General features: G+C 37.8%; 1 protein-coding gene across 8 annotated transcripts in view; it reads left to right on the top strand.

Annotated features, from left to right (window-relative positions):
- OSBPL3 (oxysterol binding protein like 3) overlaps nt 1-27,907 on the top strand; it is an 88,211-nt gene that overhangs the window by 32,340 nt on the left and 27,964 nt on the right. For 3 of the 8 annotated variants that reach the window (XM_072329310.1, XM_072329315.1, XM_072329309.1), the window contains 10 exons: nt 7,075-7,317; nt 16,360-16,479; nt 16,720-16,773; nt 16,981-17,094; nt 17,658-17,828; nt 21,423-21,549; nt 22,275-22,381; nt 22,523-22,615; nt 23,217-23,373; nt 25,529-25,659. In XM_072329310.1, the coding sequence (XP_072185411.1) occupies nt 7,225-7,317; nt 16,360-16,479; nt 16,720-16,773; nt 16,981-17,094; nt 17,658-17,828; nt 21,423-21,549; nt 22,275-22,381; nt 22,523-22,615; nt 23,217-23,373; nt 25,529-25,659 (1,167 nt within the window). In that variant the 5' untranslated portion in view covers nt 7,075-7,224. The remainder of the gene's footprint in view (nt 1-7,074; nt 7,318-16,359; nt 16,480-16,719; nt 16,774-16,980; nt 17,095-17,657; nt 17,829-21,422; nt 21,550-22,274; nt 22,382-22,522; nt 22,616-23,216; nt 23,374-25,528; nt 25,660-27,907) is intronic. The other 5 variants (XM_072329311.1, XM_072329316.1, XM_072329314.1 and 2 more) reach the window with 3 other exon arrangements.

Here is a 27,907-nt window from a genome sequence, read left to right as displayed (position 1 = left end):
TTCACAGAATAGTAATGTATTCTTGCTGACGTACAGACAGCATTGTCTTAAGATGGTGAGTTACTTACATCATGGCAGACTGACAGCTATTTCCACAAGAAGGCTCTGACTTCCAGAATGAGGTGCCCATCAGAACTGAATCTAAGAAAACCGTGTGCATTTCAGTAACATTTTATCAGCAGTGAGTGTTGAGTTTTGGTTTTGAATAAGCCTTGAGAAATAGTGGAATATCTTTGTTTCAGTGAGCAAAGCTTTAAATAGTAACAGATAACAGTAAAATGAGAGGCAACCATGCTTGTGCCTGATGGTGTTTCCACTCATACCAGCCCTGAGACCATTAACAGGTGTTCTTTTCCACAGATTCAGTGCAGGCTGTGAAATGTTACTGTATACCCGCTCTTTTTCATACTGAAAACAGAAAGCCTTTTTCTCTCTCCCTTTCCTTCATCATCCTTTGTCTTGGGGCTCGTGAAACCCCTGGATGAATAGCATTTCCATTGTGAAGAGTCTCACTGCTTCTCTATTACTTGAGGTTGACAGCCCTCCCAGCGCTCATTAGCACTGCTCTGTGCAGTGTGTGTGCTCGCAGCATAGCGTTTGATCACAGCTCAGTAGCTTTTACTTTCCTGACAGGGAGGCTGTGGACCCGTCTGTTCCAGCATCACAAAGCAGCTCCTGCTGTCTCCAGGCTTGTGGCATCTCGGTCATGTGTGTGAGTTGTACTTGGAGCCAGAAGGGGGCACGTGGGACTCCATTCCTCTGGGCAACGTGTGCTAAGGAGCACAGAGCTGCCAGCCTGGCCCTGGGCAAGGCTCCCTCCAAAAGGAGTGGAGGAAGAGGAGGAATTAATTATTTAGGATGTGCCTGTGAGCTAGGTCATTTGTATTTGCAAATGCAGTCACATTCTCGACTATGATTAGAAGCTGGGTTGAAAAGGTGATATGACAGCTAACCAATTAACATAATAATGCTGCCGTTGCTAATACATATTTTGTGTAAATCATCACAAAGGTTTTTATCATATCTGCCTAGAATATGTGTACAGTGAGTTTCATACAAATGCAATCTCTCACATCTCCTTAGGGAGAGGGGCAACAGTGTCAAGATTAGACATTTAAAATTAATCATGTCACAAGCAGTATTAAAGTAAATTTCAACAGTAGATGTAATGGGAAGGTGATATTTTTATATATACTTACATTTTAGGATGCATATTGACCTACTTCTAAATTTATATAAGGTCTTTCTAATACCGGGTACTGAATTATTTGCCCCTAGGGTTAGTGAAACTGCAGACACTTGCTTTGCTTTGGGAAAGCCTGACTAGAGCTGACACTGAAGCATGTTCTTCTTTGGTGTCTTTGCTGGGATACATGGTAGTGGATTGTTTCCAGGTGGTTGAGTTTGGGGTTTTTTGATGATTTTGTTGCTGTTGTTGTATTTGCTTTCTTTATACTTGGAACATGCAGGGTGTTCTTTCACTAAGTGATGAATATTATATATGAAAAGTAGTCCAGTGTTACATGCAGTATGTTTGTTGTTTGTCTGGTTTCCCACCCTATGTCTTTTTTTATTACACAAGTAGGAAGGTTTTGTTTGAACTAATTTTTCCTCTCTTGGGCCATTTAATTAGTATGATTTAACTACTTACTACAGTAGCCTCCTTAAGGAAGTAAGCAAGATGGAGCTAACTTTCTTTGCATCACAGAATACCTCAGAGGGTAGGATATGTCTATGGCCAATGAAAGTGCCTGCTCAAGAGGCTGTGATTTGGATGGTGTCTAGGACAGCACCTAACTGAGGGAGGGTCTCAAAAGCTTCCTGTTACTGCTACTTTGCTTAGGTTGTTTGAATTGTTGCTTTCAAAGATAGTTTTAATAATTTCTTTATTTTTAACTACTGTATATCTGCAAATTTTCTTTCCCTAAAGAAAATAGCCTTAAATATATTCATGTATATGTATATATATATATATATATATATATGTAAATATGTGTGTATATTTGTGTGCTGTGTCGTTCACAGTATGAATGTTACAGTAATTCGGGAATAGCAAATACCTTCCTGAAAAAGACATTTGCAGTAGCTGTACATGGCATATCTGTAGCCTATATATAATTCTTTCTTTTTGTTTTTGAGCCAAATGAGATTGCTGGATAGATTAAAGCTGGCAATTTGAAGTACGACAGAGAAAGCCATGAAAGCATTACTTGGAAAAGACTATTGCTTTCTTTATCCAAGTGGATGTGAGTGAATATAACCTAATAATTTAATAATAGATACAGAGCAAAGGTTTCAATGTGGATTCTTTTTTAATTCAGTGGAAGTCACTGTGTTGCTTGCAGCTCTTACTTGGATTGCTGTCTTGCATTTGCTGTGTCCACTTGGCTTTCGTCAGACTTTCAGTTGTTCTTATTCTTCTATCCACACAATCTCTATTGTCTGCAGTTATAGCATGAGACGTACACTTCCAGATTTGCTACTTGATTTTTCTCTGCAGTGTTCTTTTGATGCTGATTCAGCTCTGAAACAGCCGAAAGTCTTTTTCTTCTAAAGCCACAACAAAAATAATTGCATAATGTTGATTTACTACTGCAGATTTCCAGAATTTTCCAAATTTCTGCCTTTCTTCTCTCGTGAGATGTGGGGTTTTGCTATAAGCTTATTGCTTGGAGAATTGCTGGAAATGAGTTATGATGCTGCAAAGTCATTCTGAACCAGTGCAGCCTGAGAGATTTTAGGGCAATGAGGACAACATAGGAGACAGTACACTTATATTTTTCACGTCTTCCTGTTGTACATATTGTCATATGTCTACATCTGCCTTAATTAATTTTGAACAATAAGGCTCCTAAAAACAGATAATAAGTAGAGGTAAGTGCTGCTTATGGATTTAAGATACAGCAGCTATAAATAATATTTGACTCTCTCTTTTCTTAGTTCTTTAAAGTGCACCTGGTAAGGTCATTTGCATGAGTAGCCTTGGCCTACTTTTGCTGCTGTTGACTCAGTAGAGAAGAATTAGGCAAGTACTTAGCACCTGTGCAAATTTCTGTCCTAAATGTATTTGAATTTGCCTCAGCCTTGCACTTCGGATTTGTCTTTTTGGAATAGACCAAAGTAGCTGGTACTGTGTACTTCAGAGGAAAGGTGGGAACAAGCATCATTCGTTCCAAAGTCATTTTGTGGTATAGGGAAGAGCAGAAAGCAATGAACCTGAAGTAAATGAATCATGATGACCTCCAACCATGAGAGTCTGTTGCAATTTTAGCTTAGTTTGCATAACCCTGATGGTCATGTCTGCTATCAAGTCTTAATTGCTCACGTATCTTTGTAGCCTTCAGCCCTCCAGGTAATGTAAAATATGAGAAAGGCTCAGTCATTGCTACTGGCAGCCAGAGTACGAGTGTATGTTTGGGATGCAGGATCGGTGTTTTTACACCTTTCTGGAAGCACTGAGATGGTTATTTTTGAAGGGCAACCATGTCTTCACAGAATTAGAGAATCACAGAACGACCTGGTTTGGAAGGGACCTCAAGGATCATGAAGCTCCAACCCCCCTGCCTGGCAGGGCCACCAAACTTTCACATTTACTAGATCAGGTTGCCCAGGGCCCCATCCAACCTGGCCTTGAACACCTCTTCTTTTTTTCTTTCTGAAACAAAAAGGAATTTTTAAAAAGGAACACAAAGCAGTTGCTGGAGGACACAGCAGTTCTGACAGATGGGTCGGGGTCACGTTCAGTATTCATGTACAGTTTCAAGTTCTAATTGGGAATTCTCAAGGTAATCATTTAAATCAGAGTGAAACGTTACTAAAATATTAATAAGACTTTGGACAAACGGCACACATGGTTCTTGCTTTCTTTGGGGCCAGTTTAAAAAAAAAAAAAAAGCCTTTTCTTAGGTCCATGTAGTAAATTAATTTGAGAGAATACAAGAAATTGAAAAGCCCTGTTTTGGAAGTAGACTCTCAAAATACTTCAGGTATTCTCTGTCAGATCTGTCCTACCTGACTCCCACCCTTTGCTTACGTACCCCAGGTTAGGTGGCTGAGTCACTTTCAAATCATTTGAATTCTAGAAACATTCCCGTCTCTGATTAAAAAAGATCAATGACTTTGCCAAAGGAGTTCTGAAGTGCTTGGCTAAATGCCCAAAGTCTTTGTCTAGACCATATCAACATTAGTGAGCAAGTGAGCAGAGCAGTTCAGTAAAAGTAGGCCTTTTCAAGTGATTCAGTTATGGCTATTACCCCACATTGGCACTGAGATAGGACTGGTCGGGCTGAGCTTGAGCCTGGTGCCATGGACAAAGTGCTGCCATCACTGGATTAATTCCTGGAGCACATCTGCTGTAGTTTTTCTGTAGGGAATATGGTGTCCAAACTCCAAGACTGTCCTGCAGATTAAGGCAAACTATGATCTCAGATGGTGATAAGATTTGAAGAGTAAGTGTTCTTCTGATCTGTTCTGAAATACAAATGTAGCCACACCTTTTCTTCTGTACATTCCACAGGCAAAAAAAAATAAATAAAAAAAAGATGATAGAAATACTCTAAACCTACCTGGATACCTACCTGTGCAACCTGTTCTAGGGAGCCTGCTTTGGCAGGCACTAGATGATCTCTAGAGGTCCCATCCATCCCCTGCAATTCTCTGATTCTTCTGACTTCGCAGCTTCTTTTTGTATTAACATTGCTGAGCCCTCCATTTTCTTTTTCCATTATCTGAAGTTTTTGAGGGTGTAATAAACCGCAGTGCTGTGTTCAGATAAGCAAAGGGCGTCTTGTAACCTGGCATATCCTGGGGATATGCTCGCAAGGTACTGATGACAATAAGTGCGTTTTGCCACAAATTAGAGCCTGTTTCTTTTCATCAACTGTGCCAACCTCTGCCAAAATGCAAGGTAGTGAACAATGAAAACCAAGTGCTATATTGATGACTTTAACCATTTTAGACATGGAACAGTGAAGAGGACCACGTAGCTATCTGTATAAGCAGTGAACAGTAGTTGAACTCTTGCTGTGTGGCAATTTTGAGGGGATATTTGAACCATGAGTTTAGAAGAAACTTTTTTACATTCCTATTGTGAGTGTTTGATCTCCACTCATAAATAGAGATACTCCATTAAACTGTTTTACTAAATGCACCTTGAAACTAATAAGGTTATGCTTTATGCTTACTCAGTGGTTTAAACCTTTTAGATGTGCTAGTCTTTGGTGGAATGCCACACACAGTCTTTCAGATGGGAAGAGTCCTTATCTTCTCCAAGCACATGCTTCCTAATCTCAGCAGTAACTTCAGCGCAAAACTTGTGTGCAAGGCCCAAATCTGGTCTTGTTATCACATCACTGTGCTGTTTCTCTTAGGTTCTTGCATCATTCTCACTGGCTTTATGAAATAGACTTAGCAGAGCTTGCTTTCTCACCTGATTTTTGGAAACTGGGGCTTATTTCTACAGTAGTCGAGGCCATACCTCAAGTCTGGAGTAAAGAAGGCTCAGGGGAGGCCATATAGCACTCTACGACTACCTGAAAGGAGGTTGTGGCAAGGCAGGTGTCAGCCTCTTCTCCCAGGTATCAGTGATAGGATGAGGGGTAATGGCCTTAAGTTATGCTGGGGGGCAGGGAGGGTTGATTCAGGTTAGATATTAGAAGAAATGTCTTCTCAGTGGCACAAGCTGCCCAGGGAGGTGGTGGAGTCACTGTCACTGGAGGCGTTCAGGAAACATGTAGATGTGGCACTGAGCAACACGGTTAGTGGGCACTGCGGGGATGAGTTGACAGTTGGACTAAATGATCAGACTGATGTTTTCCAACCTTAATGATTCTATAGTTTGTTACTTTGCATAGATTTGCTCTAGTATTTCTAAATAGATAGAATAAATGCTAAGAGAGAGACCAGCTAAAAAGAGAGTAACTTGGCTGAACTGTAACACCAAGCTGTATTGCAGAAGAGCCACTGTAGGCTGAAAAATGTCTTTGTTCAGAAGTTGGACGCCTCAGACTACAGCACTTAGCACAGTTAACTCCAACATGGTGTTGTTGCTGTCTTCAATGCAGCACCAGATTGTCTTTTTTTTTTTTTTTTTGCTTGTTTGTTCTTAAGACAAACTGGAATTTTTGAAACAGAAAATATTTTGCTAGGGGTGTTAACATACTGCTCCTCTCTGAATAGGATTTTGTGACTCTTCAAGAAAAAATGAATGGATAACTCAACAACCAGTGAGCTTAGTTCAGGGCTTTACTTATAGTGCAAGCGGGCAGGTGGGTTGGGAAGTAATGCCTCCCTGTTTTGGAAATTAATTTTCTCTTACCTGTGGAAGTGTCTTATGTTCCTCAGTGGTGGTTTTGCACTATTCCTCATGTGCAGATTCCTTGCCCAAGACAATAAAAGCTTAAGTGTGAGACAATTCACAAAGCTCCTCCGCCACCCCAAGTTTTGTGAAGCATTACCCTTTTGTTATGTCCTCTGCTCCTTTTAAAAAAAACAGTGTTGTTACCATGGCAACTCTTGCCCACACTGGAAATCCATTATTAGGAGTTTCTGGCTTGGGTTTTATTTGCATATGCTGCAAACAGCAGTGTTATTAAACAGACTGCTGGTTGTTCTTCCAGTTGCTGAGTTAGATGGGTGATGTGAAAATAGCTACAACTTTTTGATTCCGGGTAAGAGTGGTCATGAACAAGTTTGCATAGTTCTCCACTCCTGTGTATTGCTTGCATTATATGTTACTTTTTCCTTACAATCTGTAGCTGTGCTTACTTGTTTAACTTATCAAACAACCTGGAAAAATGTTTTTTAGTTATTCAACATCCCTTTTGGGAGACAATTTATTAGATGTTTTCTCCTCATTTAAGTCTTAAAAATGATGCTTGGTACTGTACTTTGTCTTCTGCATAAATACTGACTATAAAACCGTGCAATTCTTGCTAGTCCTATTTGATGATAGAAGAATTTATCATGACGTGACTTTTGTGTCAGTTTCTAGTAGTGTACCGTAATGTTGTCATCTTGCATTACCAAAAGCTATATTATGATTTTGGCGTTTTGTTTTTTTCTTTTTCATTTTAGGAATTTCTATGGGATGCAGATCATGCTACTGGAGTGCGTTTGGGTAAAGGATGAGTTCTGCGCTTCTCTCAGGAGTCTTCCAATACATTTGCTTAATTACCTTTTAATGACATTCTAAGTGAGCTGATGTGAAATAAATGACCTTGAATCATGAGTGAAGAAAAAAACTTCGGTGCATCTCAGAAAATGTTGTCTCCTTCAAGAAGTACAAGCAGCTGCTCCTCTAAGCAGGGAAGTCGACAGGTAATACAACCAAACTGAACACATTAACAAGATTGGCTCTTATTTTTGCTTCTGAATATTGGTGAATTTTTAAAACTCTTGTTTTCCTATCGCTTATTTTATTTGATCACTTCGTTGGTTTCTTTACCTGTTGGGTTTTTGTTGTTGTTTAATTTCCGTAGTAGCATCTTGCTTTTAGTGAAATGCACTGAACCTGTTTTACAAATATCACTTGAAAAATAGCATATATAATATGCCTGAATAGCAGGCTCTTCTAAAACTGGAACGCTAACAGTGCATCTTTGTAGTGAAATATTACTGCTGTGGAGGCTTGATCCTGAAATGCCAAGCCCTCCCTGGAAGATAACATTTCTGTGGTAGGATATGGTGTAACAGTTCTGCTTATTTCAAGTTTCCGTGGAAAGGTTTGCATGAAAGAGAATGCGTTTTTCTGAAACTTGACATTGAAAATGTTCATGTGGGTGCCTGTATGCTGGTTGTTGTAGTAGAAATGTAGTTAAGAAAATACATATTTGTATAGCATAATGCATCTAGATGCCTGATTCTGTATGAATCGTGAAACCATACTTTGTCTTCTGCAGAAGTGATCATTTATGCTATTCTTTCAACCTTACAGTGAAAACCTGATGGTAAGCATTTGTACTTAACAAGTGAAACTGCTGAAGACAGCTTTTGCATGCGGGCAAGAATCACTGACCTGTAGCAATGCTGAAAATCAAGCTTAAATACACTCAAACCATGCTTGCAAAATGATGAGCAATACCCTCACCGTACATAAACTTTTATTTGTACAAATACTACTTTAGTGAAGCTCTTGGAGCTGCTTCAGGTTGAAATGTTAATTGGAATTGAGCATCCAAATCCCTTTAAAGCTTTGGAGACCTCAGCTGCGTGTTGAAAGAGCACCTGCTTTTCTGGGACATCTGACCCCACACGTACAGTCTGCAATTTCTGCATTTTAAAGTGCTATGCTTGTAAGAATTTGCTGTGCATTTCTCATACACTAAGCAAGTAAATCCTTGCTTTCAGGACACTTTTTTTGTTTGTTTTTCTTTTTTTTTGTTTGTTTGTTTTCCTTCAACATCATCTTTTATATCCTCAGTGTGAGATTACTGCATAATTTAAAACGTTTGGTATTGTCTGTTCCAGTAACTCCAGTCAGTCATGTGTTATCACATAGTTTTTAAATAAGATTTATATGAGTGTGTCTAAATCCCTTGGTGCATTACATAGCCAGTAAAATCAACTATACTTACGCAGGAGCAATTTACGCAAGAAAATCACTTACTGCCATTTAGCACAATGGAATCTTTAGAAGAGCTGAGGTTTTTGATACTATTTTTGGTGGATCCTATTTCTTACCCATTTTTTTCTCATCTGTATCCTTTGGAGGAAAGGAATAAATCAGTAAGGCTTAATATCACTTTGTCTGTCCCCAGTTTTTTATCCCTTGATCATCTGTACAAAAATGCAAGATATACCTGATAGGTGTGGGAGATGCTGTTTTACTTGTATTCCAGGTACATCTGTGTTCCTTGACAGGCAGATGGTTAAGTTGCCTCACACACCTATCAGGTCAAGCTGAATGAAGTTGTAAAGTAGGTTGTTTCCCAGTCTATTTTGAAGGCGTGCAGTTCATCTTTCTTCATACCAGGCATGGTGATAAATATCTCCACTTTGATTAAGTCTCAGTATTACAATTTTCATGTCAGTCACTGCAGTACCAAGTAAGCAAGTGGATTATTTTGCATCTAAGCAACCTAAACAAGACAAATGACTTGTCCGTGTTTTCAGGAAACCTTGATGGTAAGCCAGCCTGCATGAATTGGGGCAGCTCACATGACTTGTTATGTCCTTTTCATATATGCACTGAAAATTTAGAAATACTTGTTTTTTGAAATAACGTCATTCTTAGTGTCTTTATGATTTCTCTTTTTTAATAGAGACTTCTTTGTTCATATGGAATTCTTTAATACTTATCTACCCCTTTTCTTACGAAATATAATAACTTCCAGTCTTATCCTGTAACTTTGTTTGCATCTGCTGAAGTGATCGTGAGGTCTTAAAAGTAGTCTACAGTGCAAAACAACAACAACAAAATCTAAATTACAGTTTCTTTCAAGATTGTCAGTGTTGTATGGGAATTGCTAAGTCATATCCTGAACCAATGATTGAGCGCCTGGTGAAGGGACACAGCCAGCACTGGGAGTACAGGCAAAAGCAATTCACCTATGCAACCAGAAGGACTAGAACCTGGTTCCACCCCTCCCTCGTACTCATGTAAGGGCTGGATACCACAAGGGAGGGATGTTTTCCAGGAGATCTCTCCTTTTGGAGAATTCGGTGAGCCCTGACCCTTGGGATGAGTAAGTAAACCTTTCTTTAACTGGATTGTAACCATCATCCTTTTTTGTGGGTAATTTAATACTGGTTATCTCCTCTCGTGTTTTTCTACACGACGTTTATGTGTGTAGCAGTATATTGTTGTTCCTTATTTTATTCCCTGATGTTTTTTGTATCTTTCATGTGATTTTTTTGTTTGTTTGTCTTTTTTTTTACATTGAAGTAGTCATGCAGCTTACAAAACAAACTGCTTTGCTGTGGAAAGCAAAGATTTAAATAACCTGTACAGTATGCACTCCGAATATTTACTTGAAAATAACTTACGTGGGTCAATTTTCTCATATGATTTTAAAGTTCGTTTGTTAATTAGAATTTACTTTGATAGAAGGTTTCAGTGACAGTTTTGATGAATGTTAATCTCTGCTGTGTGCAGGAAGATGATGGTCCTCTAGCTCTAACAGAAGCAATCCTCTGCAACACTTACTGGCCTAGGCACACTAGTGCTTTGAGAGAGTCTAGTCTTGCAACTTATAAAGACCTGCACCTTCTTAGAGGGACCTTCCCTTTACTAGTGTGGATTGTAGTATAATAATGTAAAATTGCCTTGCTGTGACAATGTAGAGTTCTGTTGTTTTCAGTCCCTTCTCTCCTTTCTCACAGAGAAGTTCTTGTCATGTTTCATCGAATACTATTGTTTTTATCATTAATTGCTCCTTTTTCTTCTCAGCCTCTTGTGCTAGTAAGTTGGAGCTTTGTCCGTAATATACACATCCTGGTGGATGTTGTCAACTAGGTGCCTGACAAGACTGGGAATGAATAAAGTCACCAACTGAGGGTTATCTGTCGTTCTCCTCTGCATGTTGGTTTAAACAGAAGCAGAGGTGTACTGTGAAGAAAATAGCAGCATTCTGAAGTTCTATAGAACTTCTAAAGTATCACCTGATATTAAAAGTATCACATATACAATGTTAAGTAAAAGTGAATCCTGGAAAAATGCAGGAGGAGGGCTACCTTTTGTTTGTTTTTTTTTCCTCATAGTAGTGGGATCTGAGGTTCCAGCTATTCACAGAGTGCACACCTGTATTGAATAATAAGCAAATTATGATTGGGATGTGAAACCGCAGATGTGTAAGGCTGCCCCTGAGGTTCCAGTGGATTCTGAAATGTAGTTATTGCTCCTCACACAGCAACATGTGTCAGCAACGTGGAGCATAAATGGAGACCTGTGATACCGAATATAGGCTGCTGTGCCATAGGAGTCAATTGAACCAGACCTGCAGGATTTTGAGAGGCCTGCTCCTGCATTTGCTAAACTTGGTGGCCTTTTTCTGTCAGGTGCAAGGCATTTGCAGTGTGAACTGAAGACACTAACAGTTCATGTTGTTTCACCATGTACACCTCACCTTGAAGCCTCGTAGTAGCTTGGAGGCTGCTGCCACGGCCTGTCTCTCTGCCCTTCTCCATCAGTCACAGGAAGGGCTGTCTTCTACAAAGTCACAGCTCAGACTGTTTTGTGAGCAAGGAAAACTGATATTGGTCATTACTTTCAAATTGACCCATGTGCAAAAGAAGTTACGTTTTGATAACGATTTCCAAGTCTAATATGCTAATGAATTTCTTAAATAAATACAATAGGGAAAAGCCTTATGACAGGAGAGCTGCTTAAAAATACTCCATGTTCTAAAAAAGAAAATTGAATAATTTCTGCCAATTTTCTGAACCGTAACAAATGATTTAGTTGCAGCTGATGCCAGCCCTTATCCTCCACAAAGCGAGCTTCTATTTTTGGCACTTTAAAATATTCGGTACGACTGACTGCATTTTATACTGGAAGAAAGTCTGGCACTGTCATCTCTTTCGTTTGGGAAGTAGCAAGTGCAAGCATCAGTCTGAGAGCCGTTCAAACTCATTACTTCATTCTTTCTCCTGAAATAATTCACCTTGAGGAGCTGTATGGTACACAGTATTGCAGAAAGCGGGAAGGCTTTTATTAAATATAGAAAATGACTACAGTTACTTAATGGCAGACTTACTCTGGAGACTGAAGTGTAAGTGTTTTGGTTTGGTTTTTTTCCTCAGCCACAGAGCATATATCATCTTCAACTACAGTGTGAATTTCCGTGCTGATCTAAAATGAGCATCTTCGAACCTGTGAAATGTAACAATAGTGCTTCCTCCCACAGCCTTGAGTGAAATCTCTGCCTCAGGCAGCAAATGCGGAGTTGATCATTCTGTGCAGGTCCGTAATAATGCAAAATCTTTGGTAAGGTTGTTATCTTTAAACATTACCAGTCTGGCCATTGGACTGGGCATTGTTAAAGCAATACAGCTGTTTTTGTTGTTGTTGTTGTTTTAATTTCAGGAAGGGGTGGGTGTTGTGAGGCTGTAGCATTTTGTGGGCATTTGCCCTCAATTGAGTATTGTGGTTTGGGGTAACTTTTCCAGTTCCCTATGTATGATAAGAATCAACAGAATAGACCATAATCTGAATACTTCCAGTGCCTTTCAGGAAATCCTGTATTTCCATTTTGCTCCTCAGCTATTTCAGACAGATGAGAACAGATGATAATTGACCAGTTTGAGTAATTTGTCTTCATTTTAGAGCAAGCAGTTGTTGTTTTCTTGCTTCTGCAGCTGCTCCCAGCAATAGCCAGCTGATACTTTTTACTCATTAAACGTAGCATCAGATACCCAGAAGAACAAAATACTGATGAAAGTCTTGGTAGGGTTTAGATCCTGAACAGATCTAAGGACAAAAATAAGTCACAGTGCAATGTTGTGGAAACTGTGGGAGTTCAGAGGCTTGGGTGGGAAAGGCTCTAGCCAGAAGAGGCTGAGAGAAACAAATGCTTGCTGTTATTGCAGTGTTGTCTTGTAGTTATCCAGTACTTCTCCAAGCTGTTAATTCTCTGAAATATTCATTGCATTTCCTTGGGTAATAAAGTTGATTAAATAGTCCTGTGCTTTTAAAAGTTCTGGACCTATTTCCAGGTCAGCTAAAGCTACCTTTTTATGCAAAGTATGCAGTCAAAATGTGAGGTTCCCAGATTAACAGAAATGAGAGTAGGAACCTTGCCATTCCCTGAGATTTGGCAAGCTGTTGGTCCCACTCAAAGGGAAATGGTGCTCCTACTTCTGCTTTTCTTTCCATTTTCACACTTCATCATTGTGAAAGCCTTTTTTTTTACCAGCTCGCTGACCAGAAGGAACAGTGAGAAATGCAGATCTTCTTCAGGAATAGGGGATACCTCTTACGCCTGGACTGCAGAAGCAGCTCAAAGTAACCCTTATTTGAAATACAGCCCAGGATGTGCTCTATATTTAAACCTTTTACCCAAACTGTTGACACAGCATATATTCCAGATGGCTGTACTACAGCTCTACTATATCTCAGCTGCTTCCTTTGTCTTTACCTCATATGCTCAATGTACAGTGGATCTGTCTAATTTCAGCAGTCTTTTTCTTTCCAAATTTATCCCTATGAAAAGGAGGTGAATCTGGATTCTTGCTTTTCGACTGTGCTCAAATTTGTTCTTGTCTCCTGCAAGTAGACTGCTCTATTGACAATATACTGTGTTTAACCTTAAGCAAAGACTTTGAGAACTGGATCCAAAGTTCAAGAAATGTGATTCATTAGGCATAACAATAAGAATACTGTTTGCTAGTCTTGACTGCTATCAGGTTGGTTTTCAATGGAAAAATTGTTTGCATACTGCAATTTAATATATTTTGGATGAGGCAGTGGAAATAACAGGCTTGGTAATCGTGTAATAATACAGTTTTTAAACTCTTCTGGCTAATTTCAAGAAGGAAGAAACAACCGTGAACATGCCATTATTCTTAATCTTCTAAATGTTCCTATTAGTTCTTAATTAGAATCATCTTTCACTTGTTCCATCAGGTTTCATTACATTTTAATGTTTACCTCTTTTCAAGTCCCCAGATTGAAAACGTCTCATGTCAATATTAGTTTTTTATTGGCTCATTTGCAGAACATATTTCCTAAGGAGGGGGAATTTTATCCACCTGTGGATAGCGAGCAGCAGTAAGTTCAGCAGTTACTGACTTAAAATAAATGATAGCATTACACTATACTTGATATTTTAAGAGGCTACTCAGGCATCATAGATTCCTAATGCTAGCAATTATGGAAGTGTTAATTAAGTAATCTTTAACTAGAAAAAGAATTCTAAGCTCACTGTAGAAAGCATTTGATGGCCAAGCATTTCCATTTATGGTAAAAGAGTTGGTGGAATATCATTGCTTTTTTGCTTTCAAGGTTGAAAGGCTCCCTCAAAAAAGAAAAAAAAGTCCTTAATTGTGGAGGCTTGTAGCTGCCTTTGTACTTCAATAGCTGTCAAGCTGCAGCTAGCAAGCTGTAGCTAACTGTCACTATAAGGGCACAAGCTGGCTCTGCTTCATTCTCTGACGGCTTCACCCCACAAAAGACTCGCTCTGCTGGTGTCTTGCAGCAGAATGTGCACTGTTGTGGTTCGTGATGAGCTGATATGCTGGCAGCAGCCCAGGGAGCCTTCTGCTTGACATTCAGCGCATTAACTCCTCATGTTTGAGTACCTTTTCTCTTCCCTGACCTAGTAATTCACCCCTAAGCAGGAGAAAATCCCTGATTATTCAGAGTCCTAAGTGAATTCCAAGTCAACAAAAATGAATAAAGAATACAGAGCATAATTTTTGGTTTGGTTTTATTTTTTAGAAATATTATTTCTAAATAGTAGCCATGAAATCATGATATTTAACCAGCTCTCAGAATATTCTAGGTTGGGGGAATTAAAGAACCATGCTATAATAGCTTCATTTAGAGTGACTGTAGTTTTGACTTACCTTCAGGTGGCAGAACTTTAGTCTGGAGAAGAGGAGGCTCAGGGAGACCTTATTGCTCTCTACAACTACCAAAAGGGACGTTGTGACAAGATGGTAGTTGGCTTCTTCTCCTGTGTAACTGGTGGTAGAACTAGAGAAAGTGGCCTCAGGTTGTCCCAGGGAGATTTAGATTGGTTGTTAGCAAATACTGTTTCTGAGAATGAGTGGTCAGGTGCTGGAGCAGGCTGTCCAGTGAGGTGGTGGAGTCACCAACACCAGAGGTGTTTAGATGTTGTACTGAGGGACATCATTTAGTGGGAGATATTGGTGGCAGGTGAACAATTGGACTTGGGTGATCTTGGATGTCTTGATTTTGTGATCAGTGGGTGATCTGTAGAGTGTTGATTGATAAGAGCTGGGCAACGCAAGTTTCTAATGCTTGAGCTCTATTGTGTAGGGTTGGTAGAGTGAACTCAAGTCAGAGAAGCTGACCAGCTTTGCAGTTTGTTCCATGAAGTCCAATGCAAGGAAGAGAATGACAAAATAGTGGAATGCTGCCAGTGACATCTTGGAATGAGAGATCACGTTGCTTAAGCCGTTTAATGAATGTCTTTTTGAAGATGGTTTGCCATTTTGTCTTTTTACTCCTGTAGTAGGTATGCATAACCTGATGTAACTCCTGTTGTGGGATTGTTTTATTATTTTTTGGGTTGAACTGGAATGATTTTGGAGGGGTTAAATGAGCACATCTGGTGCCTTTGTTAATTTTTGTTTTAAAGTTTTTGAGTCAGTCAGATCTGGGAAGGGGGAAAAGAGAATACTTCATTTTAGCTTAAATGAAAAGGACCACAACCACAAGTACTCAAGTACTCACTCGTGTAGTATTCTGTTTTCACCTACGTGTTTCACAGGGATCTTTCATATTGTTAATTTCTACAGATTTCAGTATTTCTCCTTTTCATATATGTATATATATATAGTTAGTGAAAACTCAGAAAATTTCATGTGCTTGTACCATTCCTATATATATATATATATATACCATTCCTATGTACAAGCACATGAAATTTTCTGAGTTTTCACTAACTATGGATCTATGAAATCCCATGGTAACTGCTGATAAATCATTCACAAGGTTAATGATCAGACATCTTGAAATTTGTTTTATGTGGTCATTAGCAGTTTTTCCACAAAAAAAGAATTGTAAAAAATACTCTCTCTTTTCTGCTGTGTTGTTGCAGAATACTTCATACAAGACTTGTTGATGGCAAGAGACACTCTTAACTAGAGGTGTACGTGATTAATCTGGAGGAGAATCTTTTCTTATACTCTTTCCTTTTCATTATACTCCTCAAATATTTCAGATAGTTAGATAGGTTCTTAGCTTTCTGTTTCTTTTTCAGTTTTTTTTTTTCCTAGGAGGGCTGCAGTTTGTAAGAAAATACAGAACCTTGAGTTACCTAGTATAGACTAAAAAGTGCTACAGTCTTTAGAGTCTTTTATTTTGTTTTCATAATCTACAATAGGCTGTTTGTACATGTGACAGCAGAAATCTTTTTGTGGTAAATTGTGACAAGGCTGTGGATGTGTATAAGTATGTATAAGTATGTAAGTCTTTTAATTTCTTATCTAGTAGAAAAAAGACTAATTTAATAAGCCTTTTTTATTTTTCATCATGTGTTTATTTTACTATTGCATTGTTATTAGTTACAGTTTCTTACCTTTACTACTGTAGACATCCACGTAACGAGGTGCTGAAACAGTTGTTACTGATGTTGGAAACCCTATAGTTTGACTTTTTATTCCTCATCTCAGATCTGTCTTAACAGTTCTGTTAGTTGGAAGAAATGAGATCTAGATTTATATTTTCTGTTTAAGCAGGACAGCTGGGAAATTGTAGAAGGACTCCGGGGAGCAATGAATTGTACCCAGGAACCACAGAAACAAGAAGGCTGCTTGCTGAAAAAAAGAAAATGGCCTTTGAAGGGCTGGCACAAGGTAATAAAGGAATGTCTGTATGAAAATCTGGTACCATGTAAATGTGACATACTGAGTGTGTTGTTACTCTTGGGGTGGGAAAATAAATATTAAGGGCAGGGAAAAATGTTCTCTGAATAAATGTGTATGGGTGTTTGAGGTGGTGTTTTTTGATTTTGTTTGGTTTGGTTGTTTGTTTTTTTGGCTGTTCATGTGATAATTTATTTTTTTCTTTTAATTTTCTTCATTTCCTGTTTGCAGAGATACTTCTTTTTGGACAGAGGGATTTTGAAGTATTCGAAATGCCAAGCTGATGTAAGTGGTTTAAAACCCTTTAAAGCCAGTATAAGATAACAATAGTATTTTATCTGAAAAAACAGTAATTCCATATTGATAGTAAAGAGAAGTAGCGTTTCAGCAGCTCTTAACAGTAGATTGAATGCAGAAGAATGATGATCGGAGTAGATAATGTCCATCTTGCTTTATTGTAGGGTTATGGTGTTCTTTTCTTTCTTTCTGCAGATAGAGAGAGGGAAACTTCATGGCTGTATTGATGTTGGACTTTCTGTCATGTCTGTAAAGAAATCAACAAAATGTATAGATTTAGATACCGAAGAGCAGATATATCATCTGAAGGTAAGTCTTTAACGTTGCTCAAACTTGGCTCCCCAAACTGTAGGAGCATAACAACATGGAGTCTGTATGATGGAGACCGTGTTTATTTTTAACAGCAGGAGGTCTGTTAATTTCACTAATAGCTTAATTTTTAGTCTCAGCAGACTAGTTTTTACACTTTATGACTTGAGAGGCTTTACCATACTGTTCCAAAGTTGGGTACCCCATTACATTTAGTGGTAGTTGAACCTTGACAAAACCTTAAAACTTGTAACTAAGAGGTGACAATTTTTGCTTATACTGCTTTTTTTTTCCTCTAGAAATTGCTAAGCAGCGGGTTTCGCATTACAGTCATAGCTCTGATAACTGAAGTTTCTTTTTTGTTTCTACTTTATCCAGTGACTGACTTTGTCATTCTTAAGCTCATGCGTAGTATCTTCTAGTAGGCGCATATTTAGAAAAACTTTCCTGGTATTGTACCTATAAAAGTCAGCCGGCATAGCTGTCTGATGAGTACAAGGTGTCTTAGTTTCTTTGCTAGCAATTTTGAATATGGGTGTTATAATATCTGATATTTTGTGTAGGTGAAATCTCAGGAGCTGTTTGATGAATGGGTATCAAAGCTTCGTCATCACAGAATGTATCGTCAGAATGAAATCTCCATGTTTCCTCATGACGTCAATAATCTTTTCTTCCCAGTATCTACTACAGTGGACTCTGGCCCTGGTCTGTGTGATTTGACTCCAAGTAGAAAGGTAATAGTGATGAGTTATAAACAATGAGCTTTTATCAGTGATTAAATTAGACTGATTTGTTTTGAAGTAAAGGGCGTGATGAAAATTTGTATGGGTTTAAGTTGTGGTGTAAAACATTTTGCTCTATGAAGAGCAAAACAATATTATCTATAAATTTGCTCCCAAGTATTTTTCTCTGTAATGCTGGTTATTTTTTTAATGTTATCCCAGTGTTCTAAAGAAGTACATTATATTTTCACAGTGACTTTTAAAACTGGATATTAAAGTAGAATCCTCATAATTTTTGACAATATACCATTATTTGTCTGATACGTGCTGGTGAATGTTAATGTGAGTCACATAAGAGCACTCAGCTGTGTCTATATACTTTTCCTCTAGCTAATAAAACTTCTCCCTTTGTACACTAATACATCTGACTGTGCTTAACTAGTAGACAGGAATTACTGAACAGCTGTAACCTATGACTACTATTTACATTTTGTGAGGTAGCCTCACAAAACAGTGATTTTATTCAGCACCTGAACACAGACTGTCTCCAATGGTTTGCATATCGACTGGCTGATGTTCACCCAAACAGACGCTTCTGCTGTAGTGTAGAACCAGACCTCTCTTGAGAAAATGCTTTTGGTTTTTTTTTAGCAATACTGTGCTATACTTACTGTAACCGTTTTCTGTTTCTGTCAACTCCACAGATGCCTCTTCTGCAGCAGTTGCTTCTTTGTTGTCCTAATGCCTAAAGTATTCTTTTTCCTGACTAAACTGCCGTACAGTCTGAGTGGGCTCATTTCACACTACCTATAGTTCGAGAATTTTCTTCCTACTGTTTTGATGGGACTCCTCCTGAGCAGTCAGCAGCACATTTATCATTGTGTGCTGAGGAGTCTCCAACTGTCAAATTTTAGGTGGATGTTTGGGAGTGCTTTGTCAACTTACCCGGTATTCTTTCTCACACATCTTCGTTGCCTTCAAAGATGCAAAGTAGAGTGTATCCTCTGCTGCTAACAGGAAGAAAAGAAAAACAACAAAACAAAGTGTAGGAAACAAATGTGGAGTGTTGACTCTACCCCTTCTGACCCTTAAAGATGAGACAGCATCTCTTATTTAGCTAAACATGTGTCTCTGGCTTGGTAAAAGTATAACAGCTGCGTAAGACTAAATCTGTGCTGCATTAGAATGGGGGCCGGATAGCTGTAGTATCATTTGGACCAATGTCATTCTGAAGTTTGACTGTAGCAACATGGAGCTTATAGTCTGTCTAAAAGCAAACCTTCTCTCATCTGAGAACCTGCTTTGGCAGGACAATGCTGTAGCTGAATGACAGTGTTTTTTACCAGGCACAAGCACATGCCAGAACTGCTTTTTGCTAGTGGCTGAGAGGGAGGGGATCTGTGCAAAATGGCAGCTGAAAGAGCAGACTTGCCCTGTGGTAACAGCAATGTTCTGCAAAGGGCAGTCTGTGTGGCTTTCTGGAGCCAGCACCTCTGTGTCTCTGACAGCTATCTCTTCTGTATCTGCAAGGAAATGGAAAACCTTCTGGGGCACTCTAGTTATTTTCTCCCACAAGAGAACTTGGATAGAAGGGGGAGTACAAGATTGAGAGCAAAAATAGAACATGGCAGTGCCCATTATATCTCTATGCCTTTGCTCTCAAAAAATAATAGAAAATATACAATGGATCTGTGTGACTAGTATATCTAAAATCTGTGCTTGCTGTCAGGATATTAACCATTTCTTCTTTAGCATGAGGGACTGTAATTCACTTTTAATTTATTAATCCAGATTTGCACTGCAAAGAAGCCCTACTTATTTTCATGTGAAAAATAGAAGGGGATAGTTCTTAAGCTCCAGTTAATCACCTTAGCTCTGCTGAAGCTAAATGGAGGTTTGCCAGTTTACACCAGCCCTAGGTTAATGGTCGTTGATATCAATCCAGCAGATGAATATTTTGGGAAAAACATCACAAGTGAACTCTGCATTGCATTTAATTTGCCTTTAGAGACACCTGGTCAGTTTTCACACTTTTTAAATAGTTCTTGGGGGATGAACGTATCTATGTATCTATGTATATTTATGTGCAGTTCTTGGATTCTAATGCATAACCATACTGATTACAATAGAAATTATGCTAACTGAAGCTTCACAAACTCTCTTGACTGTTTCTTTACAGTGTCTTCTTGTTTCTTTGTTCTTAATTATGCCCTTCACATATATATATTCTGGAAGAATTACTTTGCATGAGATAAACATGGGATTTTTCTCCTAACGTCAATACATTGCTTATATTTAAATTCAGTGTACTTGAGCTCTAAGGGTACTGGAATAATTTGTGTTTACATATGTAAATGACTGCAACTCATACTGTTTTATGTAGGAATAAAACAGCTGAACTGTGCAGGTTAATTTAAAAACAATTATGCTTATTAATTCTTCCTGTTATTCCATGATATATAAATTGATATGGTACTGAATTACATCACCTGGACAGTATTCTGCAACTCAAACTGAAGCATGAATTACAAACTTTAGAAAACTAACTATGAAAACAGCAACAGAATGAGATACAGATGATGTTTCATATGAATAACTTTAAATTGAGTATTACCTCAGCTTTGATAAAAGATGGGCCCGTTAGAAAAGAGCCAAACAACTTATTCAGCTCTTCTCATCATCAGTGAAGTGGCCACGTAACGGCAGTTAAGATGTAACAACGTTTTAAGAACTGATTTTAATTAAGATTTATTAATTTTAAATAAGAGTATTTAATTGCTTTGCACAACTTCCTGATGTATATATTAGTAAAAGACAAAAGGTTTAATAAGGTTTATAAAATAGTTACATGTTTTTATGGCTACTATTTGTCATTACATTAGAGAAGGAAACAGCTTTATAAGCCACTGTGCACTGGTATAGCCAGTATTGAGAGGAAATTTATTTCCATTGGAAACTACTTAATTGTGCAGCTCAATTAGTTCTTACTCATAGATTCCAGCATTTCTTGTAGCGTCTGATAGTGAGCGCTCCTGGAATTTTGAAAAGGATTACTGTGACACTGCAAAATGTTAGTCTTTACCAAAGTAAGATGTGTGTCATACATGTATTAAGGTCTGTCAAGCTAAATCCATACTAAAGTCATGTGACCTAGAGTAAAGCATCTAGGATCATGCTTTCTTCGTTGAAAAACAGCTCTAAACAAATGTATGCATCTTACATTTCAGTTACTTCTGGGCTTCTTCAGGGGGCATATAAAAGGAATAAAATGTATTGTTTTGGTTCTTTAAATGTATTTGGTTTTTTAAATCTATTAAATTGATTTAATTGATGCAGAGCTCCACTTTTCTTCAAATTTCAGTTTTCATCAAAATGTTATTGTTACTTTTGTATCTGCTTTTGTGTGTTGTACTTCCTAACAGTATGCTTTTATGACTTCAATGCATAATCTAGTCATATACTTTTTATTTATTTATTTTTTACCACTGTGCTATTAATGCCTTCAGTCCTTGTCACTGATTGTGGATCTCAATTGTTGCTTATCAAAATGTATTCTTACAACTTTATAATGTTATTTGTTAATTTTCTTGTTTTACTCTGGAACAGTCAGGAAGCTTGACCAAACAAAACTCGCTGTCAGCTGGTGGTAACTTGTCGTTTTCCTTTTCGAGTAATGAGTCCAGGATTCCTTCTTGGCTACAGTCTTCTGAAGACATGGAAAAATGCTCAAGAGGTAATTCCATTTGAAGGAAGATGAAAATGAACTAATATTTCCCCTCCTTCTTCTTGGCAATGACACTACAATAGCATAAATAGCCATTACAGCTTTTTTCTGAAACAAGAGGGAGGAAAGGGGTAGTTGTTGATTTCCTTCCTATTTGCTTGGTTTCAAAAGAGCCAGTGAACGAAGAGGGTACCACTTTTGAGGATCTCTTAGAGGAACCTGTATATTCCAATATATTTTCTTCTATGAACATCACACTTTTTAGTAAAACTTGAACTGCCTTAAGCTAGGTTCAAAATCACCTCCTGCTTTCCTGAAATAATGATCGTTTTAATGTTGGTGAAAGTGTCTGTATGATGCATGTTTTCTGCCTACCAGGAGGCATCTCATCTCTAGCTCTGCATAAACTGTTCAGTCTCAAAGCCCATGGCATTGTTCCCCACTCCATGAGTAACTAGTTTAGGTAACTAGACCCAGATGGCAGTAACCCACTTTATCTTTTATTTCTACAACCAACTATGACAGAACACCGTATATCACCGTACAGGCTCTATAGAGGCATTTTAATATTTTTAAGACAGAAGGATACAAGCTATTTTAGCCACTGTCCACTACTCTTTTTTTTTTTTTTGCCAATTAATAACTTAAACCAGCTACAAGCAAATTTAACCTATAAACAAAAAAACATTATGTTTGTTACTTCAGAGCAACTGAAAATATTTTCTTGTTCAAAGCAGATCTCTCCACTTGTCATGCATATTTACTGGAAATGAACCAGCTGTTACAGAGCATGGATGTCCTTCACAGGACCTGTTCAGCGCCTGCTATTAATGCTATGCAGGTTTGTTGTTTGAAAACCAAACCATGCCCTTTTCCCTTGCTATTCCAAAAACCAACCCCAAGGTCTAAATGATCAAGTTATTTATTCTTAACTTTGCTACTTTTATGACAATCCATATTTTGTCTTGCTTGTTATTAAAAGGTTGGACCTTTTGAAAGCCCAAAGAAGGAAAAGAGAACACATAGGAGGTGGCGATCTAGAGTTGTTGGGAAAGAGGCTAAAGGAACATTACAGGTGACTTCAGTCCTTTCAGTATCTTTTCTTCAGTTCTCACTTATTGGTAATTTCTTGGCATAACCAGTTTAGGAAATAAGAATCCTCTTGAAGTACTGTCCTACACTGACTCATTTTAAGCAGTAATATAATAGACAAAACACAAACACGTCCTTGTTAAAATCTGCAGTAGGATCTGTACTAATTTGTTCAGGAAATGAACCTCTCACCCATTTTTTCCAGTTTGTCCCCAGTCAGGGCCATGGGAGGCATATCTGGCAGTTTTTTCTCTTTTTAGCAATACCTATTTTTGCAAATTCTCCAGGCAGTTTTGCTCATATTTGCGTGCAGTGTGTTTGTCCTTACATACTTACAAGCAAAGGAAGAAATTCTATTGCATATGTTACAACTCTCAATGGGCTGGTTTCTTGGAGTTTTGCCAAATCTTCAACTATGAAATCTTGGGCAAAATTTTATCAGTGTTTTCATCTATTCCGAGCCTATTGGTAACGGACAGTAGTTCTGTTAGCTTTGGCGTCCCAGATACAAACAATATAAATTCTTTATAGTTTGTTTTAAATATGAAACAGAGACAATCACAAATTTATTGTTATCCTTACAGGTGCCTTCTGTGTTTTCTGCCCCTATGAGACTACATGCTTCCAATCCTAACTTATCTACAATAGATTTTGTAGAAGAGAAAAACTACTCTGATGGCTCTGAAACATCATCAGAATTTACTAAAATGCAGGAGGACTTATTTCATATTGCACATAAAGGTAAATAAAGTCTGTCTTTAATATTTTATGTCATCACAATTTAATGTGATTTCTGAAAACAGGTCCTGTTTAATATTTAGAAAAAGAGCAAAACACCCTCCCTTTAATTCCCTTGTGGAATTGTGAATGTTGATGTCTTGAGTCTTTAGGGAAAAAAAATGACTTAATCATCCTACTTTTGTTTTTTATGAAGGACCTCCCTTTATTTAACATGTTAAACCAAGATTCTGTTTGTTGCCAAAAGGTGAAAATCCCCACTATTGTATACAGATGCACAGAAGAGTATAAACTGCTGTTGTATTTACATGTGTAGATGAGCACAAGTATGTATATATACTAAAGTTGGCTCACTGTATTTTGGAGTTCACCATTTGCTGGTGATGCAAAGGTTGCTATGGTAGTAACCTATTTTTAGTGAATACATAAGAGAAAAATCATGTAAAGCTGCAGGAGGGGCAGCTTGACTGTAAATGTTTTGTCATTCTTCATTATCAATACTTTGCCCTGTCACCCTCACACCAGAAACATTTTTATTGTTTAAGTACATTTATGTCTGAAAGACTTTGGGAATTTAGGTGTTGTCCCTTTTTGCACAGGATGAGTTGATGTTATCAGTATGCATTCTCTCCTTGTTTTTGCCCTCTGGTGCCGATTCATCTTAACTCCATTATGGAAGGAGTGTATCTGGCTTAGCAGTAAGCTTTATAAAATAAATTGTAATGAAAACTGATGCATATTTTCTGAAAGTAGAAAAGAAGGTTGGGGTACAGTTAGTAAAGTTGCTACCTACAGGAGCACTGGAATTCTCCTGTTCAAGATGATTTTAACTGTCTGTGTTTTGGTTGGGTTCAACTATGCACTAAGGGGACAAAGGACTTCATAATACTTAATACAGTATCATTTTATTAAGAATACAAAAGCTACTTTATTCCACCACCTCTCTGGAAAAAAGAAGACTTATGCTTTAATGTTTGATACAGCCAAAATGTATCATTAGTACTTTATTCTGTAAAAAGTTTGTGAAAATTTATGTCAGTATACCAGCTATTAAATGAGACCTAAGTTCATTGAGGGTTGTGGGCATGTTTCCTACATGTGAAACGCTGCTGTAAAATAGGTCGTAACAGACACATCTTCCTCGTCACCCCCTGAGATGTTGTTAGATTTCTTCATGTAGATTAAATTAGGAAAATTAGCTTTGATAATGGTTTCTGATGCTGAATTATACATAGGGATTATTTTGTTTATAAGGTTGCCGTGTTACTTGAGATTCTAGAAGAGGTAATAATTGTTCAGGTGAAATCTGAGAGATAAGAAGAAGATATGGAAAAAGTAAAGAACAAGACATATCCACACTCAGATTTTATCTCCATTTCACTGAAAAAATTCCCTAGTAACTTTTTGTGTTGCCTATTCTTGTGACTTTATTGTAGGACTTAAGTTGTCCCTCAAAAATCTGCTAGCTCTGCAGAAAAATGAATGTTGAAATACTACATGTGCCTAGCTAAATTTTTATTCCTCATAGTTATGTAAAAGATCAAATGCCTCAAAAACAGGCAAATCAGACAATAGACCATGCAAGCTGTTTTGGACTAGTGAAATGGACTCAGAAAGAAGTGGAAGTACCAACACATTCGGGATCTGGGCCGTTAAGTCAGTACATCATCTAACAAGCTGAAATGTCATTGTATCCAAAATGAATCACCACTGTTAACTTGTGGTGAAATTACTAACCCTATAGCTGTGACACTGTATGTGTTATAGCTGCCTTCTTGATTGATTTATTTTTTTCCTTCTCTCTCCTCCCCCACTGGATTCATAAAGGAATGTGGAGTAGAATCATGACCATCTGAAGATTCAAGCTAATTGGGAAACAAAAGCAAGTGAAGAGCAGACGTGGTTAGTTAGCTTTGTTGCCATCTGTCACAAATTAATCAAAGCAGTTTTGACTGTGGCTAATATAGTCATCGTGTTAGCGTTTACCATAAACATTTCTCCTGGTTTAAAAAAAGAAATCTGATAACCTTGAATAATATGCTGTCGTGGATCTCTCAAGCTAAATTCTTGTTCTGTCACTATTAATGATGTTACATTGAAATTTGGTGTATTATGTATTAGCTGTTTTTAACCTTGTTTTTTTACAAAATGGTTCTAGTTTACTTCACCTTGAAGTCAGCTTTCAGCAGCATATCTACAGAGAGAGAAAAGCTGAAGCAGATGCTGGAGCATGAGGCATCATCATCTCCATCTGCACAAATAGTTGGCTTGAAGAATGCCTTAACGTCTGTAAGTGATATGCTGAACTTCAGCAAGTTTCATGATCATCAGTTATTACCTTCAAATTTTATAGTAGTTTATTTCTGTTTTCGTAGTGTCTGCTCTAAAATTTACAGCATTGAAGCATAACAAGTCGTGATTATACATGGTATTTTACAAAGGCTCTCTTTTCTAAATGGTGAAGGTACTGGGAAATCATGAAGACCTGACAGATCACACTGTGCCCCTAAATAAATCTGTATTATTTGATGCTAAGTATGAGGGTTGTTCTGTGACTGAGTCTACTTTGTCTGGATCAGTCATTCCATTCTGGTAGGCTGTGAATTTTCTTTTCCTAAGTAGCACCAAATATTCACTGTAACTTGGCACTAAATAAAGAAGGAGCAGCTGAAGGCACTCGGCTCTCCTTTCTATTGGAGAGCTTTGCTGCTCTGCACCAAAACACTGAAAAACAAACTCAAGAACAGCTTGTTTATATTGGCTTCCACCTTCATCTGTTAGTCATCTAAAACCAGCAATGGAACAATTAGAACAAAATTCTAAATGACAAAAGATTGTGCTCGTTAAAAAGTCGGTTGGATTCTGTTGGTACACTTTTTGAAACAGTTTCAGACCAGTTCATGCTGAAATACATCAAGTAAACAGTGGCCGGATATCAGAACAATGAGGGCCATCACTACCATGCCCTTAAAATCTCAGTCTATGTTTCAAATTGCTAATCAGAGGCAGGAGTGACTCTGGTTAAATGTGGTATAGATCATTGTAGAATTAGTTCAGTATAAAAACTTGTGCTTTGTTTTACAAAAGCTGTGTATGGTTATAGCATTTTAGTTTGAAATATTTCTTTCCCTAGACCTGTAGATGTTATGATGTGAATTTGGAGAAAACTGAAGCTTGTTGCATAAAACTGTGTTTGCTCGTCTGTTTTTGGCTTTCAGCTGTTCCACTTGGAACATCTAATTGGGCGACTTCCACTTTTTCAATGTTATTTGCTTACTATTTTACATTAAAAAAATCAGTTATAAGGTTTGTAAACTGAGTGAACGTTCAGCTAAACCTGGATTCTTTTTCTGAGTGCTGAAATTCTGTTCATCCTCTAAATGTATTTTAGAAATTATGCTCTTTGCTCTTATGTTATTTAATAACCCTTCTGTAACCCATCCAGATGTCATTTCTGAACTCTGGCAGTTTCAGCAGAAGTTAACATCTATGTGAAAGCTATTCCTTAGCCTTTAGATCTGTAAAGCTGTGATGCCAACAGAAATTTTCTCACCATGCACAGCAGAGAATCCTGTAGGAGAAAAGAATAAGCTTCCTTTGAAGAGCTCTGGAAGCACAGATACGATAAACTCTAGGACTGTTCCTTTCAAGAGAGCCTTGTACTGAGGACTTTAAGTTAGTTTTTTTTAATTTCAATTCTTACTCAGTTCACAACTGAATAAGGAACAAAAGTCATACGGGTTGAAAGCTATCAACTATTAGGCTCTTATTGAGCTGGCAGGGGAATAAATCAAAATAGATTTAAACTGCATAAGACATATTTTAAAAAATAAGCATCTCTGCCTTTGCTTTTCACTTATCAACATTCTCTCTTTGACCTACACACAGCGAATAGACAAAAGTGAACAGAAAAAGTAAGTGAAGAAAGCACAATAGAAGAAGATAAATACAAGAAAAGGAAGAAAAATTTAGCATGCTATACAGGAAGGCTATATAAATTGTTTGTTGTGTTTATTTGATGATGTGGGTATAATACATAAGATTGTCCACTTGAGCACTTGAAAGAGGAGTGATAAATGCTAGTATGTTGAATCCAGACCACAAAAATGTAAAGCCAGAGAATACTCTTTCCCCCCATTCACGGTCACTTCAGACCTACTGTTTTACCTACTCCCAACACCAAAAATAAATTAATAAATATCAGACTTGGACAAAGTGAGTGAGTGTGTAAGCTGCAGCATTCTCAATGTTCTAGTTTTGATTCAGATAGCAGAAGCAGGCAGTAAGTCTTCAGTTTTTGTTCCAGCCATCAGGATGGATTGTTTCTTTTAATTTTGATTTTCTACCCAACTCAGTAGACACAAATAGGGAAACAGTGTTTTGTAAGGGCTGTGGGACCATCTTCACTTCTGTACTGTAATTATTTAAAATGATGAGCTTGGCTAGACTTGCATTGCAGTACAGGAACTATGACTCAGAGGTTTTTTATCTTATTCCTTTTAAGGTTAAAGTTAGTAACACAGGTTATTTTCATTGC

This window comes from Excalfactoria chinensis, chromosome 2, assembly GCF_039878825.1.
Source record: "Excalfactoria chinensis isolate bCotChi1 chromosome 2, bCotChi1.hap2, whole genome shotgun sequence".
NCBI lineage: Eukaryota > Metazoa > Chordata > Aves > Galliformes > Phasianidae > Excalfactoria > Excalfactoria chinensis.
The sequence above is the reverse complement of the archived record's forward strand: the minus strand, read 5'-3'. Positions and strand labels throughout refer to the sequence as shown.